At 40.0% G+C, this 22,559-nt stretch overlaps 2 protein-coding genes across 2 annotated transcripts; both read left to right on the forward strand.

Annotated features, from left to right (window-relative positions):
- The first annotated feature begins 7,710 nt into the window (after positions 1 to 7,710).
- Positions 7,711 to 11,000, forward strand: LOC311045504 (very long chain fatty acid elongase 7-like). Its single transcript, XM_084057395.1, has 7 exons — positions 7,711 to 7,776; positions 8,029 to 8,096; positions 8,565 to 8,755; positions 9,510 to 9,590; positions 9,999 to 10,055; positions 10,172 to 10,414; positions 10,569 to 11,000. Exons 2-7 carry the CDS (start codon positions 8,036 to 8,038, stop codon positions 10,830 to 10,832), a joined length of 897 nt encoding a protein of 298 aa, XP_083913521.1. The 5' UTR covers positions 7,711 to 7,776; positions 8,029 to 8,035; the 3' UTR covers positions 10,833 to 11,000.
- Positions 11,001 to 13,323: 2,323 nt separating this feature from the next.
- LOC311046133 (DEP domain-containing protein 1B-like) lies at positions 13,324 to 22,559 on the forward strand. The gene is made up of 11 exons (XM_084058283.1): positions 13,324 to 13,501; positions 15,090 to 15,355; positions 16,272 to 16,398; positions 17,288 to 17,415; positions 17,635 to 17,765; positions 18,151 to 18,198; positions 18,631 to 18,771; positions 19,343 to 19,509; positions 19,611 to 19,787; positions 20,060 to 20,245; positions 20,650 to 22,559. Exons 1-11 carry the CDS (start codon positions 13,454 to 13,456, stop codon positions 20,812 to 20,814), a joined length of 1,584 nt encoding a protein of 527 aa, XP_083914409.1. The 5' UTR covers positions 13,324 to 13,453; the 3' UTR covers positions 20,815 to 22,559.

Consider the following 22,559-nt stretch of genomic DNA (forward strand, 5'->3'; position numbering starts at 1 on the left):
AATGGCCAAAATATATAGGGATGAAGTAGGCTAGGTAATGTATGTTTTGTAATAATAATCAAAATCTACAAAGTATACTAGTAACCAGACAATTGGACTCGAGTCATAGTGACTCGACTCGAGTCTGACTCGAGTCACATATTTGACGACTTGCGACTCGACTCGGACTTTGAATGTAAAACTTGCGACTTTGACTCGGACTTGGAAGGTAATAAGACCAACGAGACTTGAGACTCGACTCGACTTGCTTAGCCAATGACTCCTGACTCGACTCGACTTGCTAGCCAATGACTCCTGACTCGACTCGACTTGAGACAAGATGACTCGTGACTTGTTTTGTCATCGGAGTTCCCCCCGCATAATAAACAGAGCAGTTGAGATTTCATTCGGCCAGATATTTCTCAATTTTACTTGAATTCTTATAATTTTAATGTTTATATGATCCGTAAAGTTTATATTTTCATTTGGTATCAGTCATGAATTTATTATAATTTATTATAATTTATTATCTTATTTTCTGTCATTTATTTCCACGCGCAATGGCGCTTAATAAACAGAGCAGTTGAGATTTCATTCGGCCAGAACTTTCTGAATTTTACTTGAATTCTTATCATTTTAATGTTTATATGATCTGTAAAGTTTATATTCTCATTTGGTAGCAGTCATGAATTTATTATAATTTATTATAATTTATTATCTTATTTTCTGTCATTTATTTCCACACGCAACTTCAAGCCATGGTGCGTAGATACATAACCGGAAAACTCGCCCCAAAACACCATTGCCCCCATTTCTTTTCGCGGACCAGCGGTTCTTGTATTCCTGTATTTGTTTTACTGAGGATAAGGTTCGAAATACGTTTATGGTTAGCCATGTTATTAGTTTTACTGATGTTACGTTTAGGAATAAGGTTAGGGTTAGGCATAGTTTAATGAGGTTACGTTTAGGAATACCAGGTGAATATCACTGGATTTCCCCCGGGGTGACTGTTTTGGGGCGAGAGTTTTGGTGTTCGTCTGTAGTGGGCAACAGCGCATGCGTCCGCCATAATGCTATCAGGATCAGATTATTAGATATTATTATCAGATATTAGAAGTATATTGGGTACCAAATATACTTATACAAAGACGTTTTACTCTTGGAAAGGTTTACTCATCCATTCATTGCACTGACCCAAGTTTATATATTTGTAGGCCAGATGACTGTAGGCCAGATGAGGGTTGTGTGTGTGTATGTGTGTGTATATATATATACACACACACACACACACACACACACACACACACACACACACACACACACACACACACACACACACACACACACACACACACACACACACACACACACACACACACAGTTATGTTTCCTTTTTATACGTATATCTAGGTGTGCCCTGGGATCTTTTGGCTATGCCAGGTGTGCCAAAAAGGTTGAGAAACACTGCTTTAGCGTAATTTAGCCTTTCCCTTTCTAACTAAATGATCAGATATGTAATGTTGTAATGGATAAATGAACAGCTTTATGCTGGTTTAATTCTTGACTTTAAGATACGGTTTCTCTCTTCAAGATATAAACCTGAGTGCTTTGTGGGTGGGCTGGGGAACAATAGTAGTGAGGGACTTGACACAACCTTGTGACTCGACTTGTGACTCGGCTTGACTTGCCAACAACAGAAAGACTTGGGACTCGACTTGGACTTGGGACCAAATGACTTGGGACTCGACTTGGACTCGGACCGGAGGGTATAGGATTGACTTGGGACTCGACTTGGACTTGGGACCAAATGACTTGCGACTCGACTTGGACTTGGGACCAAATGACTTGGGACTCGACTTGGACTCGGACCGAAGGGTATAGGATTCACTTGGGACTCGACTTGGACTTGGGACCAAACGACTTGGGACTCGACTTTGACTCGGACCGGAGCGACTTGAACAATACTCTGCTAGTAACTAAAGCTTTCAAATAGGGCAGGCTAATTGTAGTGGAGTAAAAGTATAATATTTGCCTGTAGTGGAGATGTAGTGGAGTAGAAGTACTGAAATTTGAAAATACTCCAGTAAAGTAAAAAATACCTCAAAAGTACTTAAATACAGTACTTGAGTAAATATTCTTAGTTACTTTACACCACTGACAGTAAAAAATAATGACAGTCTCAAAATAATGACTTACTACAGCAGTGGTTCTTAAACTTTTTCAGTGTTAAGAATAAGAACCCTCAATTTGCCCCAGCATTACTGTCACGTACCCGCATAACTGTCAGAGTGTACATATGGAACCAAATGGACCCGTAAGGTTCCATTTGTACACTCTCAGAGTTAGACTTGTAAGTGTCCATTTGGTTCCTACTTACTATCAATCATTTAGCTGGGGACCCCCTGGAACCCCCTCAAGGACCCCTGGGAGTCCCGGACCCCACTTTGAGAACCACTGTTAAATCTCAAAATTACTTACCATCTCAAAATAATGTCTTAGTAGCCTAACTCACAATAATTACATAATAGACATAGTGTGAAACTTCATGAAAATTACAGTAGTTCAAAAATAAATTGATAAAGTTGCTCATTTTGAGAAGTCATTACTTTGAGATAAAGTCGTTATGAGAAAGCTTCATTATTTAGAGATTCACTATTTTCAGAACGCTTCTCAATATTTTGAGAAAGTTAATCATTATTTGAGATGGTTGCTCATTATCTTGTGAAAAAGCTAAATCAATATTTTAAGGCCTTAAAGGGCAAGAACAGCAGGTTTATGAACAGCTTCCACCCCTATGCTTCCACCCAGCTACTAGACTGTTGAACAATGCATAGCCTAACCACCACCTGTCACCTAGCCTGGGCATCATTCCTTTTCGGGTATATGATCCGGTCGGGAAAAAAAGAGAAAAGCGACCGGATCGCGACAAACCGGAAAGACGTCTCACCCCAAAATAGGTCCGTCCTATAAAATCCTTGATACGGCGTAGTTTAGCTTATTTTTTAAATATAAATGTGAGTGTACTTTCCGGAGACTATTTAGCGTCTGTATTATCCATATTATCACACGGGGAAATTCTATTCCATTTAAATAGGGATTGGGGAACCAAAACAAAGCGGCACTGCAAAACCGGATCGCGACAATCCGGAAAGAGGATTCTTTTTTCTTTTTTCTTTTTCAGTAGGCGTGGCCTAGACCGGATCATATGGGCCTTCAGTAACGAATACCAGGCTTTCCTCCGAGGTGGAAAGACTGGTGATGCGAGGTTACCTGTCACCAGGTTGGCCTTGGACTTTTGCTCTACCTTCTCTTCTCCTTCATTTTGCTGCTGGGGTTTTCTGAAAACAGCTATGACAGTTGAAAATGATAATGTGTTGTCAGACAGTGTTTATTTTAAATAATCGTCTCTACTTTCATAAATAAAAACGTTTGTGTCAAATACACTTTGGATGCCATCTTCACCCACCATCATAAAGTTAAATAAACAGCTACATCTAGTGGCTAGAGGTGGATTTGCAGTAGCCACACAAACAACATTCTTTGCTGAATGTAGGCTTATAAAGGTGAACCACAAATAAGAACCTTGTGGACTTTGGGTTAGAAGTTATTCGCAAAATATCCTGCATTTTTTTGTCATGGGCCATAAATGACATAATCTCTCTTAAAAGTATTGGTGCACATTGAGCTACTCACATGTGAAAAAAAGTTAAACCATGAAACAAATCTTTCAAAACAAATGCTTCAACATAAGTTATTGGCACTCAGCACAATAAAACATTACATGTGGTAAATGTTGCTCAACGCATATGTTTCACACATTCGTTTGCAACCTATAGCCCAGGTTATGACAAAAATGTTAGAACCTATAGGCTACTGCATGAGAGGAAGAAAAATTTAAACGCACATTTTCAAATGTGGCCCCAAATGGCAGAAAGCAATAAAGATTCCCCCCAAATTTCAAAGAATGGCATAAATTTACTTACAACATTTAAATACAATAGCTTATGTATTACAATACAACAATGTGTTAATGTCAAACCATGTCTCATGAGTAGATCAGACACCCCCCCCTCACCCCCCCACACACACACACACACACACACACACACACACACACACACACACACACACACACACACACACACACACACACACACACACACACACACACACACACACACAAATGCTAAATTCTACTGTACAACTCAGAATCAGCCCAAAATATGGTGTACAAATATGTGTTAGTGTTACAGCATGTCTCACCAGTAGATCAGAAACCACCCATCACCACCCCATCTCACCCCAAATCCGCCTCATCCCATTTCAACCCATCTCACCGAGGCCTGGAAAACCAGACGAATCTGCCAGTGCACAAAAGCCTTCTGCTGAGTTCTTTTGTGCCAGACTAATCTCACCGACCGCACCCTAGCTCATTCCATCTCAAAGCAATCTTAAAGCAATCACTGCCACTTCAGTATCAGGGCTTTTGGTGACTAGACTACAGTTTCATATTCATGTGCAGCAAGTTGAACATGTAAACACATTGGTGGGGTCCACCCCGCCAGGGCGAGGTGAACTGCGATGGGGTGGGGTGAGGTCAGGTCAGGTCAGGTGAGGTGAGGTGTGATCAACTGATGATACATGCTGTGACATTAACATTGTTGTATTGTTATAAATATTGTACAGTATACTATATTGTGTACTGATGCTGTAATGCATTTATTCTAGCGTTCACATACAAATTTTAAATGTTGGGGTGGGGTAGTATTTTGATTTGGGACTTGATGTGGAAAGATTCACCTTTATACTACAGGTTATTAGCCTATATGGTTTTGTATTTTTCCTTAGTTTGTTTTACCATTTTGTTTTTAATGTTGTTTTCAATACATTTTTGTGGGTTAGCAAATAGTTTCAGCTATATGTTTTGTATTAGTTTCATTATTAGTTTTAGTATTTGTCAGGGGAAAGATTTGAGCCATTCAGAATAGGTAGGCTATTGTGTAAAACCCATCCTTTTAAAAAGGCAATGTGAAGACATTATAGAGTAGACCAATGGTTCTCAAACCTTTTCATGTCAAGGACCCCCAAATTGATATGTAATTGGCCGCGGTCCCCCATCTGAAAATATTTTGTGCCAGGGACCCATAGAAGAGAAGATCTGTGTTAAACGTGTCTTAATACTTTCAAGATTTTCATAAGCTCGCAGTGCGGCACAAAGGCCCATTTTCCGCCAAAAGAACTTTGGTTCTAGAACGAGTTCCGTTCTAGAGCTACAGTATATCACCCTTCCTATGGCCTGTTTGCCCTCCTACCCTCTGGGAAGAGGTACAGGAGCATTAAGGCCGGAATGAGCAGGATGTGAAACAGCTTCTTCACGAGTGCAGTGAGGACTGTCAATGAACTGCCCTCCCCCCAGGCCAACTGACCTAAACTGATTGGACTGTGCTGGACTGGACAGGATGTAATTGCACTTTTGAAATGCACAACAGCACTTTACTAAGGCTGTGCTGGTAACTTTTTTTTAAGGATTGCACCATGGCACTTCACCTATATGTGCTGTGTTGATAACTTTTTTAGATGAATTGCACGTCGTACAATTTAAAGTATATATATATATATGTTAGTTTATACTTTTTTTAGTTTGGGTCTTTTTATGTTCCTTAGATAGGCTTGATGTTTTATGTTACACTGCAAGTGGGGGGAACGTTATTTCATTTTCTGTATGTATATAAGTACATAAATAACACAAATTACATGTGTTATTTATGATAATCTGATTCTGATTCTGGAACCAGCGAACCAGCGCAAACCGGCTTGCGTTTCCACCAGTTTAAAGTACCATTGTAATTAGGGGCAGGAGTCCCCAGTTGCCCCAGGTTCGATTCCATGCAGGCCTGGCCAGCAATGTGTCGAATTTGACCGGTCAAAGTGTCCATTTAACGGGGGAAATTCAATCGTCAAAGGCAGTTACTGGGGAAATGCATTGATATTAAAAAGAAAATGCACTTTGTATTTTGTACTTTGTGTAATTTGTACTGTTGACTACTTACAGTGAGTATTTTTAAAAGCATGTACTGTTGACTACTTACAGTGAGTAATTTTAAAAGCATGTACTTTTGAATACTTGTCCACCACTGCCTTATTTGGTTCATCCGGATGAGTAGTGGCCCAACTGGGAGAACTGGTTTTGTCAGTCAGTGTGTACGAATGAATTGTTCACAGAAACGTCAATATGGGCCTTCTTGCAAGTTCTTGGGATTGAGACTGTGTTGTTCACTGTTGTTTTGTCATTATGTAATTGTAAGAGTCAAACACAAATGCTTGTGGGGACATCATGTACCCTGTCTTCAAATTGACTGGGTGTTGAAATTGTATTTGTTTGTGTTTTACCCTGTGAGGCATTTTTGTGTGGATTTTAAAAAATCACAAAATGTACAAAAATAAATAAATACACATGACACCAGAAAAAGGACCCACAAATTGATATGTATGTGGCAGCAGACCCCCATATGATTTTTTGTTTATTAGTGTTCTAAATATATTCTACATTTTGCTATTTGTTTTGGAATTTCTTATTTTAAGTAGCAGATCTACAGTACAAGCTCACAATGCACCGCAATGCGACATGTGAGCTTGCAGATTGGATTTCAGATTTCCAAATAGCCAATGTATATAGGGTTCAAGTGCTAAACGGTTTTGATACTATAGTTACTAATTTGGCTGGGGACCCCCTGGGACCCCCTCAAGAACCCCTGGGGGGTGCCCGGATCCCACGTTGAGAACCACTGGCCTAGGGCCTAAATGACCACCTATACTAGTACCTATGCCTAGGGCCGTCTTAGTATTCAAGGCCTACCATTAATCTGTGTCAATAGATCATAAAAAAGGTTAAAACCTGAGGACAGAAGTTTATTTTACTTTAACTACACTACACTTAACTTGCACTAAATCAGGGTTTTCCTCAGTAATCTCCCACTTTATATCAAAATACTGTGTTTTTGTTTAGTTTTTTTACTTAGTTTTTTCTTTTCTTGTTTTCACAATGAGGGGGCCTGCCAGTTTCAGAAGTCATGATGCAATTGATTGGAATGTTTACTGTGATATTGTCATGGAAAAACTATGGCATTGACACCTTGTCCGACCTGTCAAGCTGAAGGGTGTGTCTCTCCTGCTTCTGTTTTGTTTTTGTGACAGAGACAGTGTGTAGAATATGTGTTATGTCTTGGCCATGAAATGTTTCTGTAATTATATGTAAGGCGTCCGACATCGAAATCTAATTTTACTATCTGCAAAATATTTGAATTGAATGTCTTTTATCTTCCAAGAAGACAAACTATGTTTTTCATGTCATTTCGTAATGGTATTTCTTTTTACTACTACTACAAGCAAAGGCATCCCTGGAATGATACTGTCATCTGACAAGAATGAGGATGGATGTTATTGAGCATCTGATGTCCCCGTTTCTGTGTAGAAATAAAAAATAAATGATTAAACATTACATCATGAATTCTCTGTCCATTTCCCATTGTTTTCAACTTAATATATTAACTAAATATGTATTTCATCATTATACAATTTATTCATTAAATGATTGTGCTGCTTATCTGGCATTCATTTGGTTGTGGCTTGTGGTTTCATCCGGTTCCACCCCCATATGGTAACCGGACTACCGTGTGGGAGTGGTCACCTGTAGGTTAATGTATAAAGACAGAGCATCACAATGGTAATAATCACTTTCAGCACTGGATCAGGACTGCATAGCCACGTAAAGAGGAGAAATTGCCTATTTCGCTACAGGTAGGTTGATCTAATTGTCCCTGAGCTATGCCTCAGGGCTGGAGTTTGTTTGTTTTTAATTGCATGCATGTCAGAGTGCCTGTAGGTATAGAAACTGTTAATTTGACTGAAGAACTCATGGTGAACAACATTTCTATGGGGGTTTCCTCTTGCAAAATAGTCCTTTTAATTTTTCAAAATACAAATAATACGGTATGCGTATTTGTATGCGAGTAGTAGGGGAGAAATTGATCTAATCTTTTCACATTTTAGGTAAAAAATGTACAACGACTCATTCGAGCCCGCAGGGCTGCTTTATGATGGCTGGCTTAAGAACGCTGGTAAGTTGCAATTATGATATTATTTACAAATCACTGTCAAATGTTGCCTAACTTTAATAACAGCAGGTTCCAATTACTATTATAAGAGTTTAATTTACAAATAAAAAGTGCAGGTATACCTGTGATACCTGCACAGAAATTATAATTATGGATAGAGTGTTTTAGAGAGAGAGAGAGAGAGAGAGAGAGAGAGAGAGAGAGAGAGAGAGAGAGAGAGAGAGAGAGTGTGTGTGTGTATGTGTGTGTGTGCGTGTGTTGGGGTAGATTATATTATTACATCTTATTACATTTTTTCAAAATGTCAGTCAACAAGTGTGTGGTGAGCTGATAAACATTAAAGATACAATATGTACAGTAAATGGCAACAGGCTACCTTATTATATTGAGGTGATCGGGAACATGGAATTCGAACAGTATAAAGTTGGATAAAATGTGCTTTTTGTTTTTCTCTTCTCATTGATGGCATAGACCCCAGGGTGGAGGACTGGTTTCTCATGTCTTCTGTCTGGCCTCAGACCATCATCATCACATCATACATATACTTTGTCACAACACTGGGGCCACGTTTGATGGAAAACTATAAGGCCTTTGACCTCAAGAACGCCATGATCTTCTACAACTTCAGCATTGTGGGCTTGTCTTTATACATGATATACGAGGTAGGTTCTCTCATCATGATGACTATACCTGTAGACATAAGTAGGCATCTGGACATAGCTGTGTCTATACTTTTATATAACTCTGCTGTCCGGCAGAAACCAGCTAACTCCAAAATGTTCATTGTTCAGGAAATGAAAAGAAATGGAGTTAGGAGGTTTTGTTCATCATTGATAAGAACAGCTGAATGGACCTCCAAGCTCACAATGAGGTTGGGGGTCAAAAGAGGGTGGAGTCTGGAGTCAGCAAAACCAGCTAACTCCACCCCCCTTTGGTGGTTTAGCAGAAAGCTTGAGGATCCAATGGAGTTAGCTGGTTTTGTCAGAAGCGCCTTTTAATACTTTTCTTTGGTTCAATATTTGTTTTACCAACACACAGACGTAAAGGGTGTTCAATAGCACTGATTTATGAAAAAAAAATGCAAAAGCATCAAAATGGAGTTAGCTGGTTCCTGCCGGACAGCAACGAAAGTAAAATGGTTCTGCACTGAACTCACCAATTATAAATCTGCTGTATTTAAGCCAATATACAGTAATCAACCACTTAACCCCTATAGGGTCCTCCAGGGGTCTACTTGGCCCCCTCCTTTTTTTCCTTGTGCATCACTTCTCTTTGACAAAAAATGCTGATCTAGAAACTCACAGCATGTGAGCTTGTAGATCTGCTATTTTCACAGAATGTTTGTCTAATATGACATCCCCAGAATAGGGACTCTAGGGTTCATGTGGCTAACTGCTTCCCCATTGTGTTTTCTAGTTTCTCATGTCAGGGTGGGCCAATGGCTACTCGTACCGTTGTGAGATTGTGGACTACTCCAACTCGCCTCTGGCACTCAGGGTAAGTAACAAATTAGAACCTGATATTTACAAATCTCCAATAATTGTTTTAGTTCCGTTAGCAGCAGAGCTCTAGTAGGGGTAGGGGTAGCACGCAGACAGATGGTCAGGCAAACAGGCAGGCCATTGGGTGAACTCAGATGAAGATAGTTATTTGGCAAACAGGTATAGTTTGATCTGTAACTAGTTAACTGCAATTCTTTGAATCAGAATGTAACTCAGGCTATGTAAGTAGTCAGAATAACTTGGATGGCGATGTCATGGCCTTTCCTCTAGCGTCACCCTTGAGCCAACATTTCTATTTGGGTGTAAGGTGCAGCATGGCCTCTAGTCTAGGGACTGCTAGCAGGGCTTTAGACTCATCTCTTAGTCAGTTTTTTTCTGATTTAAGTGTTTTGTTCCATTCTAGATGGCGTGGACCTGCTGGCTGTACTACTTCTCAAAGTTCATTGAAATGCTAGACACGGTAAGCACACTATATGAACTTCTCTACTAGTATGACTGCATTTACTTACTGGCTAATACTTGCAAAAAATATTTTATTCCGCATTAACCACGTCTTTCTCCCCCTCTCTTCATCAGATCTTCTTTGTTCTCCGAAAAAAGAACAAACAGGTGTCGTTCCTCCATGTCTATCACCATTCCATCATGCCATTCACCTGGTGGTTTGGGGTCAAGTTTTCCGCCGGTGGCCAGGGAACCTTCCATGCCCTGGTTAACTGTTGTGTTCATGTCATCATGTACTCATACTATGCCTTGGCTGCCCTGGGACCTGCCTACCAGAAGTACCTGTGGTGGAAGAAGTACATGACCTCTATCCAACTGGTAGGTGCCCTTATATATATTTTTTTAATTGATGCCTCCTGTTAGTATGTTTATTTTAAGTGAACCTCAATTTGTTTTACAGCAGACAAAATTCCTTGAACATGTATTTAAACAAAATGTTCTTCTAAAACATTTATGTTCTTCCTTAACCCAGGTCCAGTTTGTGATCGTGACCATCCACATTGGCCAGGTCTTCTTCACGAAGGACTGTCCCTACCAGTTCCCCATCTTCCTGTACATCGTTGGGCTCTATGCTTTGGTGTTCCTGGTCCTCTTCCTCAACTTCTATTTCCATGCATACATCAAAGGCAAGAGGCTTCCCAAGCATCTCCAGAATGACAAAGCTCTTCAAAGTGACAACAGCATTCACAGCAATGGGAGGAGCCACAGCCAACGTGTACTTAATAAGTTTGATTAAAAACTTCCATACAAGGACTCCTTATAACAGTGGTTCTCAAACCTTTTAATTTCAAAGACCCCAATAACTTTGAGAGTGTATGCATGGAACTAAATGAACCCTTAACGGGTCCATTTGGTCCATTACAGACCTGTAAGGGTCCATTTGGTCCATTACAGACCTGTAAGGGTCCATTTGGAACCCCTGGCCTCAAATAACCTGGACCCCACCTTGAGAACCACTGCTTTATAAGTCACTCAGCTATGATTAAAGATGTCATCTTAGGGTTTTACCTAAAATATTTCACTGGACCGGTGCCACCCCTGACTACCTCTGTCCTCCCATGTACAGTTGATGATTTTCTGCAGAACCTCCGTTTACTGGTTGTGTTTGTCAAGAGAAAGAAACAGTACAATGGACCACCTCCCAGTGGGCACAATGGTTCTTGCCTCTGTGACTGTGATTCCCAATGTCCTAATTCCTAATCAAAAAGGATCAGGAAAATCCTTTACTAGGCTACTATAGTATCTAAAGTGTCTTAATTTCAAACATTTCTCAGAATCTTTCACTTAGTTTTAACCTTGGTGTTTTATGTATTATGTTATAAAAAACACCCAATGGCTAATTGGCTACATGGTTCTTGGACTAAAAAATGTATAATGAAGGAAATATGAATTACTCCTGAAATGATTTTGGGCTATATGAAAGCTAGAAAGAGGCCCTGGCCTCTTTCTAGCGGAAATTCAAGTGGAAATTCAAGCTTCAGATTTCAAGCTTGTTCAAAGAATGACACTTGATGCCATAATATCACAAAGTAACAGTTTATTCTTTCTCTTCAGTTATGAATGTATTTATACTGTTTTATTTGTATTCAATTATATTTATTTACATTGTTCTTGTTTTCTTTCTTTTCTTTTTACAAATGTATTGCGTTTTATGGCCATAATGTTGAGGCTCTTTTAAATCCTGTTCCTGAAAGAGCTGGTGATGAAATGGCATACCATTGCTTTCTTGTACAAATGACTAATGATGTGTTATGGAATAGCCTAGGGCTAGGTTGTTTCATAACACTGTGCACACTGCTTACATAGCTTGTAGCGAACCCAAGCCAGAGAATGGTGAAGCGTACTGATGTTTCCAGAAGTTTTTATTTATGCTCAGCCTTAGACCTTGTTTGAACATAAAGTCGTTTTCCTTTCCTTCATTTGTAGAAACACCTTATTTTCTGGACAGACACCGTAAGAACTATAGGACAGATAAATGACATAAAATTAGCTCTTACAACATAAACCATAAAAATGAGGTCATATAAACACAACATACACAATGGGACGATACAACACACACAAACACATGCCTCAGTTAGCCTATCTACCATACATGTGCAAATGCATTACTATCAAATGTTTACTGACATAACAATATAACCTTTGGCATCCCAATATGAAACCCAGAAATCCATCATTACCATACCAGCCATTCATTCAAACCTTAATGTTTACATGACAGCAATAGTTTCAAACACCTTCTCTCTGTTAATATGAACACATCCAAAGTAACTACACAGAATCATGAGAACACAATAAACACATTACCTTGTTCCCGTTCTAGCTGGGTGCTAAATGAGCCGTAATTGAACCTTATGTCAGAGCAACATCATTGTTGTCTTTTCCTTCCGTCTGAATTCACGCCAGTCAAGTCACCCTTTATATGTCACATTCGCTTCCTTCCATGGCTTCAAAATAAAAGCATAACCATAAAGAAAACGGATCCTGATGAAAGGAAAGCTTACAGAGTCCTTCAAAATAAGATACCTTATCAATAGACCCTTTGGGGTCCTTTACATAGATATGTATGACTTTTATGTTAAAATAAATGATGTAGCCTTATGGACTTAAACATTATGTCCAGTGTGTATGATTATATGCATGCGTACTGATGAAAACTATTAACATTTAGTGATTTCATAAAGTCAGCACTTCAGAAATATTAGTATAACAGCCCACCCCCAAAATCTCTCTAGAGTTCTCCAAAACAAGTGCTTTCCTACGAATATTAATTTACTGTATGTACAGAAGCTTGAATGACAAAAACTCCATCCGCCAACATAATCTCCGCCCCCCAGAAGCATGTGTTATATCAAAAGTTGTCCTCTGTCAAACCCTGATCCCAGAGGCGGTTAGGCTATCAAAAATTACACATTAAACCATACAAATATTCTCACGTTCACTTTTGACTGTATTGCAGTTTACATAAGTTAATTATATGCTATGGAAAATCTACCGAAATTACAAAACTGCTGTCAGTGGCGTCCAAAAATAAATAGGTCACCAATTTCGGTGTAACACGCAAGAAGTGGGTGGTTTGAGTGACGCTCTGGTGACGCTAGACGCTGCTCACGTCGCCGGCGTGGGGATCAGTCCTCTGCTCTATCCAATCACGGCGCTCCTCCTTTGTACTGCTGGAATTTCAAAGTTTATTGTTACAGTGTTGCTGTGGAGACCTGGGGGGTTACGATTTTTACGACGCAAACTTCAATATGAATGGTCATGGATATTTGTGTTCTTGGCCTTGACCAGGTTTAGACATTTTGTTCACATTTTACATGTTTCCACAGTTCCATACTGTTTCTTTAGCTGAAAATGGACGGGAGAAAAGTTGGACCGGGTCCATACAGAGCAACCAAGCTGGTAAGATCCTCATGCGTCCGACCGAGCGGTGTGTTATTAGGATACATGATGTTTACGCGATATAAAGAAAAGGGCATTCAGTATTCGTTACAAGTTTTGCGGAGCATTTAGGCATAGTCTATACTAAAATAAATATGTTTCGCTATAAGAGTTATCTGCAGAATTGGGAAATGTTGATTACTATGATGAGAATCTACACCAACGTTATTACAGTGTAATTACACCCAGTTTCTCTCTCTCTCTCTCTCTCTCTCTCTCTCTCTCTCTCTCTCTCTCTCTCTCTCTCTCTCTCTCTCTCTCTCTCTCTCTCTCTCTCTCTCTCTCTCTTCAACTCAAAGGAGCTTTATTGGCATGATAAAACATATGTTTACATTGCCAAAGCAAAAGTGGAACAAAACAGTAGAAAATACAAATGGGAATAAATAGAAGTGTAAACAGAGCTGTGTTACATTGTAACTTAGAGGGAAGACTATCTTTCCCTTACTATCTGTTGACAGCAGTATTTCAATGTTTTGCATTCACTTGGTATAAAACCTTTGCACTAGCAGCAATTTATTAAAATGTAATTCAAGGTATTGCTCTCTCTCTCTCTCCCTCTCTCTCTCTCTCTCTCACACACACACACACACACACACACACACACACACACACACACACACACACACACACACACACACACGTGCACACACTCACGCACGCACGCACGCACGCACGCACGCACGCACGCACACACACACACACACACACACACACGCACACACGCACACAAACACGCACGCACGCACGCACGCACGCACACACACACACACACACACACACACACACACACACACACACACGCACGCACGCACGCACACACGCACACACGCACACACACACATGCACACACATGCACACACGTACTTAGAAGGCTGTTTTTTTCATACATTCAAAGTAACCTCGAGCAATTAGGCTGTTATTCCGGAATAACTTCCACCATAATTATACCTAATTGTCCTCTTTTGGAATATTGTTGGGGCGGAAAAAACAAGTTGGTTTGGGGAGCTGCTTTGATGACATCTGTTTTTCCCATCTCTATCTCCCTGTCCTATAGTGGAATGAATAGAACAATAAAGTCTGCACACTGACTGGATCCATGCTCAGAAGGTTATTTCATAACCACAAAGAAAGACCAAGGTTGACGTTTCGAGACAAAACATCAACCTGGGTGGTAATAAAATACCTTTGGAGCGATCCAGTGTGCACTGCATACTTTGTTGTTCTTACTTCTTAGTATTTCTCTCTGCCCAGCACCTGGCTTTTTAACTTTGGATGTGCGTGCTTTATTCACCGTCTACAGTCAGTGGAATGAACAACAAAGTCTATACACACTAGATCCATGCTCAGAAGGTTATCTTATTACCATCAAGACCAAGGTTGACGTTTCGAGACGAAACATCAACCTTGGTGGAATAAAATACCTTCGGAGCATGGAAGCACTGTGCTTGTGTGCAGACTTTGATGTTCTTACTTACTTAGTATTTCTCTCTGACCAGCACATGGATTTTTAACTTTGGATGTGCGTGCTCTTTATTCACTGTGTCTACAGTGGAATGAAACCATCAAACTGTTTCGGGGAAGCATGCCGGTCAGAAGGCACTGGTTGCACTTCCGCAGCTATGAGCACAGCTTCACCGGAGCAGAGGCAGTGGATTGTCTCCATCAGCTGCTGAGGCAGAACCAATACTTTGGACCTAATGTGACCCGCTACCAGACACTGCAGCTGCTCAGGAAGTTCCTGAAGAACCACGTCATCGAGGACATCAAGGGACGTTATGGGAAAGAGGACCTTGAAGACAATGGTCAGCTGTACAGGTAATGATAGATAGATAGATAGATAGATAGATAGATAGATAGATAGATAGATAGATAGATAGATAGGTATCTATCTATCTTATGTTAATGTACATGGCCATGGCTTCAATTGCTTGCCTATTGTTCTCACAGAACAAGTTTCGCTGCAGCCAGTGGGGGAGTGGGGGAGGGGGAGGGGGGAGCGTCCTCAGAGCCGCTTGAACGCACAGCAAGGCAATGCAAACTGCTAGATGTAGTATAAATTTACTATTCTTAAAAGTATTTCGCGGGCCGCCATGGACCTTTCCGCGGGCCACCACCTTGACAATCTGATAGATAGATAGATAGATAGATAGATAGATAGATAGATAGATAGCAAAAATAAAAACAAATAAACAAGTAAAACCTCTACAACTGTCATGCACTATGTAGGAAAACAACAGTGTCTTGCCGTGACCTTTCATATGCTGCACAGGTTTCAGTGTCTTACAGTGATTACTATGATTGATCAACAGGTTTGAACATGAGTGTCACCAACTGTTGTTCTGAGAGTTTCCAATTCCAACTCATTGGAAGTTCATTAATTCATTCAGCCTGTATTTATTGAGAGAGAGCACCCAATTGTTTTGAAAACAGGAACAGCGGTGGTGTTTTTTCACTAGTTTAACATAATCACAGTCAAACGATATAGTTTACACAGAATTATACTTACAATACTTTCAAGGGGAAAAAAAAATCATACTGCACTGACTGAAGTAGACATACTACTGTATTGTCAGAGTAGTGTCACTCTGCATATTTACCACGTTTTGACAATCATTTGTTATATCTGGATGGAACCAAAAGTGAAAAAAAAAAAAAAAAAAGCACTCCCAGTATCCTTTAAAGCTTAAAATCATTGGAAACATGTACACGCTCTGTTTACTTCTGTGTCCAGGTTCCCAGCCACTTCTCCTCTGAAGCCTGTTCCCCAGAGACCCCCACTGACAGAAGGGGATCTGCCCAGGCTGATCCGCTGGGATGACTATGAGGAGCTGCCACTGCACGAGAACACGAGAGCACTGGTATGACAGCGAGACGACCATGCTACCAATAACACTGCTTTGACAGAGATATGACAATAGCACTGGTTTGACTGATGACCATAGTAATAGCACTAGAGATGACAATGTTAACAGTAGCACTGGTATGACAATGCACACATTCGTCCTCACATTTTCCAGATATGGAGATCGAAAAAGCAATTCCTGTCACTTCATAATGTTCCAGGAAAAAAGTAGAATGGACTTGTTCATTACAATGAAGAGGGTTCCCATCATCATGAAATTCCTGGAAATATTTTGAAATTGAAAAAAAAAAATCCAGGCTTGGAAAAGGTTGGAATTACTGAAATGTTTTGGAAGATGTTAGGAAATACATTGTTTTTGTCTAACAAAGGTAACATGGTAACATGTAGTGCTATGCTGCACGAGCTGCGTGAGTGTATATAGGACGTCACATGACCAAAATAATAGATCTACAAGCTAACAACACATTGCAGTGTGATACGTTGTGAGCTTGTAGATCTGTTCTTTTTGTCACGTGATACTTTCGCTCGACTCTGTCTTTGTGAATCGATAGAACACTGGTGTAAGAGCCCTATTATTGCACCATATGGTTGCTATATGCCTGGAAATTAGGTAAAATACTTTGGAAAGGTTATATGGGAACCCTCAATAATTATGCTGACCTAGTAACAGTACGGCTCTGTCTGGCACTTGTTTTGATAGTCTGTTGGACAATGAGTTCTATGAGTTTGGGATATGAGGTATATCTGGTGTTGGCTAGATGGAACATGGCAAAATGCCATGGCAAAATACAAGAGGTGGACCAAGTGGACCAAAGATAGGTTCAAAAGCTGATTTCTATGACACCAGAAAGTAATTTCTATACACTTTCTTAACTATGTTTCAGAACCCTGAGTCATGGAATAAGAGGCACAGCATAGCTATTGGGGAGGTGCAGGAGTGCAAGCTTGTCCGCAGAAAGGAGATTACCCCCAAGGAAGTGGACCATATTTGGAAGACCATGACGATTGCACAGTAAGTACCTTCCTGGCACCTCTAATATACCCTTGATTTTTATAAAGGTAACCCAATTTGTTTTATTTTGTTTTTATTTACGGTATTTTCAATAATTGAAGGGCCTACTATAATGTAATTGTAATGTTGCTGATCTAAGAAGAACTGAAGCTTAGTTTATGGTAGCACTTGCACAAGAGCATCAACTAAATTGCTGATTTGCATTTTTGTTTTCGTTAGTTTACAGAGAGTCCTGGAACTGAAGACGATGAGCGGAGTACTGGACCCAAAACACGTGAATGCAAAGCACATTGTTCAAAATGTGTTCAGTGTTAACAAGAGTGGAATAGTCATATTAAAGAACAAAGCAGGTGCAGTATATTCTTGAGCCAATTTAAACTTTTTTCTTTTTTTAAAAAAAAGGAAAATCTTTCAAAAATGTTTAATTGTTTCCAATTTGTTCATACAGTATTTATGCTGGCAGTGTAAGCCAGGGTTCCCACACATGGAAAATGACAAAATAACGGTCCAATTTTGGTTCCATTTTTACACTGGTGTCTTTGAAATTAAAAAGTGTGAGAACCACTGGATTAAGTCATAGACACGTCTCGTTTTTTTGTCAATCCAAAAATACAGATGCAAATAATAGTTTTCATTAGTGAACAGATACAGATATTGACATTTCTGCTCAGCCCTCATTAGGATGTTATGTTTTTGTTTTTCCTCACCTGTCTCCCCCTTTTTCTTACTGCACAGAGGACATGCCCTATTGGGTGTTATCAGCCATGAAATGCCTCGCTAACTGTGAGTATATTATTATTATATTATTGTACTATTAAACCTGTGGAAAAAATAAGTTGCTTAGAGAGAAATGATTAGGCTACTAGCTGTGGTGTTATATACATAGGTAGTATGTATGTGTCTATGTGAGTGCTTGTACAGTACTATATTCACTGAATGGATTTGACCTCATCTAAAAAATAGATTTGTTTAATTTCAGTTTAACCACTTAAACCCTTTGACCGGGGGGCCCCCCAGGGGTCTATACTTGGATTTACACGCGGTGTGAGCTTGCAGATCCGCTATTTTCACCGAACGTTAGGCTATTTTCGCCGAAAGTTCACCTACTATGACATGCCCACAATAGGGACACTAGGTTCATGTGGTTAAGATCTGTATTTTCTACAGCATTGTGTGAGCACTGCAGTACAAATGTGTATTCGTCTTTATTGTCAGGGCCTAATGGCAGCGAAAGCAAGCAACCCATGTACCCAGGATTTGAGAGGGACGTCCTGAGGACGGTTGCAGATTACTTTCAGAGACTCAAGGAACCACTACTGACATTCCATCTGTACGATGTGTATGTCAACATTCTCAGTAAGTCAGTCCTGGTGTGGATCTTCCACAGCTTGTCAGCTGTCATTAGTTATAGGAGAAACCCTGGGTTGTCATTGTTTGTGTCTGTCTGTCTGTGAATTTACTACATTACTTAATATAGATTCTTTAGATGAAGAAAAATCAGGCAATTCAGTTTGATTTGATACAAGGTTCTTCACAAACAATAGAATTATGCACAGCTATACACAGTACAGTGCCTGTACCTGCCTCATAGGTGATACACAGGGCCCCAGGAAGATTAGAGGCTCATTGATATGTCTCTAATGGGGATCCACATAAACACAGTCTGGGAGTAAGTGCAGCTTGAGAGGGTAAATTCAAGAAAGTCCCTTAATCGAGAAGGCTGGTCACACCAAACAACTTGAGGTTCTAGCAGCACATATTGTGTATTGAATCGCCCATTGCCAGTGGGTGCAATTTGTTATGTACAAGCTCAAGAGCGTAATGAATATAATGTTTTTATCGTATGGTAATTTAGCTTTGTTTTTCTCTAGACATCAAGCGGCCCTAGTACGGTATGTACCTTCATCTTCCCTCTTCTCCTCCCCAGGCCTGCTCCCACAGCAGGATGTAGCAGTTGAAGCTCTCCAGGTCAGCTGCCTCCTTCTGCCACCAGCTAACAGAAGACGCTTACAGCTTCTACTGCGTCTCATGGCCCGCGTGTGCGAGAACCCGGCTCTGCCTCCACTTAATGACACTATTGCTACCCGTACACTGGTACATACACTTTTCTTCCATCAACTACATGTTGTCCATCAAATGTATCTTGGCCTTGAATAGATGTCAGGTAGTGTTCTTTATGGCCCGTCTCTTTGCAGATGGTGCAGACATTCTCTCGTTGCATCCTGGGCTCTGCTGAGGAGGTGGACCTGGATGACCTCCTGGCCACCCAGCTGGTCAGCTTCATGTTGGAACAGAGCCACATCGTTCTCCAGGTGCCGTCCAACCTCCACCGGCACGTAGAGGATCACCTCTCCCATCTCCGACGGGTACAGGTCAGCACACACCTGTCACTCCTTCCCCAACGATGTTTAGAAGTCTGGAAGTACTTTTTAATTCCAAGCCAACCATAGACCTTGTGAAAAGCACACCCATTGTTCCCACTATAGTGGATTTTCCATCACAGTTACTACTGACCAGTAGTAACTGTGTCAGGGTTGTCTAGCTTTGGCTACAGAAGTCGCAGGTGAGGGCAAAGAGGAAAGCTGGCTTAAGGAGTCAGCAGAGCCCTTGAGCTTTAAAGCATCAAACTATATTTCTCCATCAGATCAAGTACTCGGGTGCCGATGCAGACCCATCCACGCCGTCTACAGCATTCTGTGAGCAGATCAGCAGGGCAGAGTTTGAGAAGCAGAGGGGCCTGGCCACGCAGGGGCCTCTACAGGAGCTTCTGGAGGGTCTGATTGCTGACAAAGAGCTCTCTGCCAAGGACAAGAGGAAGAGGCTCAAACAGGTATGCCAAAAAAAAGGACAGAGGACAGTGAAATCACAAGGAAAACAATCACTCCTTGGCTTTGACAGATGTGTGAGTTTTGGTCAAGTTACTGTACAACTGTTGATTGAAAGTGAGAGCGCATTGGTTGAGACTATTTTGTGACACTTCCTTTTAGCTACTTTGTTCCTTCAGCTCACATGGTTTCGGAAAACCTGGAGGACAAAGGATTGAGAATATTGAAACCACAAGTTGATACAGAGAAAGGTGGAGGTTGCAGAGTCCGAATCTGAAGGAAGAGCATTTATGCAAAGTTACAATCTCTTTGGAATTGGAAAATGCATGATTTAATATTCTTTGTATTTAAATTAACTGTGAAGCCCTACTAGGAATCTATATAACTACTAACACTCCATTTTCTGTAGTTCCAGAGGTCCTATCCAGACATCTACCAGAAGCGATTTCCTACTGCTGAGAGTGAAGCCGCTGTCCTGCCCGACAAACCCCCACGACTCAAACCACAACTCATGTTCCTTACTCTCAAGAAACCCTTACAAACCTTCCAGAGGAGCTGGAGTTTCAGGGCTTGACCCTTCAGCTCCAAAACCTCAACCCCTCTGGCTACCTGGATCATATGCTGCATTTGGTATTGTCATGTGGGAATGATGGCAGATACAGCTTGTTTGCTTAGAGCAAACAACTGGGAAACATTTACCCTCATTTATCAAACTTGCGTAAGATCAAATATAATATCATTACAATGATCGTAAATGATCATATCACCGCCATTTCAGAGACAGTGTACACACATTTCAATAACCTGAAAAAGTCTAGCCTTGCAATTAAATCATCCACATTAGCAGTCTCATTATTAAGTCTCATTAATTAATTCAATTAGCTTGAATCTGCACTCCTTTCTAAGAGGGTTTAATAAATGAGGGTCATTGAATCCATCTGAACACCAAGATGTTTTTTCCCCAGAATAAGCGTCCTCATATTTTTTACACTTAAAACTTACCACATTCTTTTTACTGGGCAAAGTAAAATGTTTGTGTCCCCTCAGATAATCTCACATACCACTGGATCGATCTTGTAGTAGCAGGCCAGTATTTTTCAGGATTTATTAAAAAATGTTGTGAATATCTTTTCACATTTTGTGAATCCGTATTTGAGTAAGACTGACGGCATCAGCATGACGTCAGAGATCCATAGGGAAGCCATGCCGTTAGTCGGTACATTGGAACACTAAGTAGTGTTCAGGACATGAGAAGTGATGTGAATGCATCACTTTCTCTGGCGTCATACAACATGGTGGAATATGTGAGTCGTAATACTCTGGACACATCTTGATCACTAACTGTATAATAACAATTGTTTAATACCGTTAATCTTAATTGCTGTTGAACAAATGCTGTTTATATGAAACGAGTTTAAGAAATCCTAAAGGGCAACTTAACATTCTGATAGACTTGAATATTCTATAGCGAATCATTGATAAGTGCAGCTTTTGATAACAAATAACACTGTCCAATGATGTTCATTGAAATACACTATACGGGTAGATTTAATCATGTATTACTGAAAAGATTTATTCAAAGGAATTGTAATGTGCTTATTTCAAAGTAAAATTATTTTAACTGGATTAATTTTAGTGTGTACACTAAATATAAAATGCATTTCACATGATTTTCTACTGAAAAGATACATTGATTATCTTGCTAATTTCAATGCAAATGCATTTCAATTGGATTCATAGATTTCCTTATTTTATTTGAACATATGTTGTAAATCATTGGTCCATAAAGATCTACCCATCTTGGTACTACATGTCTGTTTGGGCATTATATTAATTTAGGTTTACATTGTAGCACCAAAGTTTTAATGGATTACTACATTTATTTTATTTTAAGAGGTACCATAGCGATAGCTTTGTCTTAATATGTGGCATTCCCTGCAGTTCATACTGTATATTTCTTTTAATGCAATAATGACATTTCATTATCAATGAATCACTTGATGTCAATGAACTGGATTGATGTTTTTACACTTGGCTTGTTTTATATGTATATATGAAATATTCTCATACATGGTCCATCTTTTCTTGTCACAAATCTTTGTTTTTCTTTTCTTTCTATTTCTGGGTAACGTTGTAATTGTTCTGTTTGTGTCTGTGTCTGTACTACATTTTAATTGTATTTGTCTGAATTTTGTTCCTGGTTTATGGTTATACAGATTCTAAAACTACATATATTTTAACAGTGAAAACTATATGGAATAATGCTGGAGTAACTGTTACTGACTGTTGAGAGGGTGCTCATATCTCTATGCTGGAATA

This window comes from Gymnoscopelus microlampas (assembly GCF_963454915.1).
Source record: "Gymnoscopelus microlampas genome assembly, chromosome: 5".
NCBI lineage: Eukaryota > Metazoa > Chordata > Actinopteri > Myctophiformes > Myctophidae > Gymnoscopelus > Gymnoscopelus microlampas.

Excerpts from the sequence above, each read along its gene's own strand:
- LOC311045504 (XM_084057395.1), top strand. The coding sequence starts at position 8,036 with ATGTACAACGACTCATTCGAGCCCGCAGGGCTGCTTTATGATGGCTGG. Across the intron at positions 8,756-9,509 it reads CTTTATACATGATATACGAG|TTTCTCATGTCAGGGTGGGC; the intron begins GTAGGTTCTCTC and ends TGTGTTTTCTAG. Across the intron at positions 10,415-10,568 it reads ACATGACCTCTATCCAACTG|GTCCAGTTTGTGATCGTGAC; the intron begins GTAGGTGCCCTT and ends TCCTTAACCCAG.
- LOC311046133 (XM_084058283.1), top strand. The coding sequence starts at position 13,454 with ATGGACGGGAGAAAAGTTGGACCGGGTCCATACAGAGCAACCAAGCTG. Across the intron at positions 16,399-17,287 it reads ACGAGAACACGAGAGCACTG|AACCCTGAGTCATGGAATAA; the intron begins GTATGACAGCGA and ends ACTATGTTTCAG. Across the intron at positions 17,416-17,634 it reads AAGACCATGACGATTGCACA|TTTACAGAGAGTCCTGGAAC; the intron begins GTAAGTACCTTC and ends TGTTTTCGTTAG.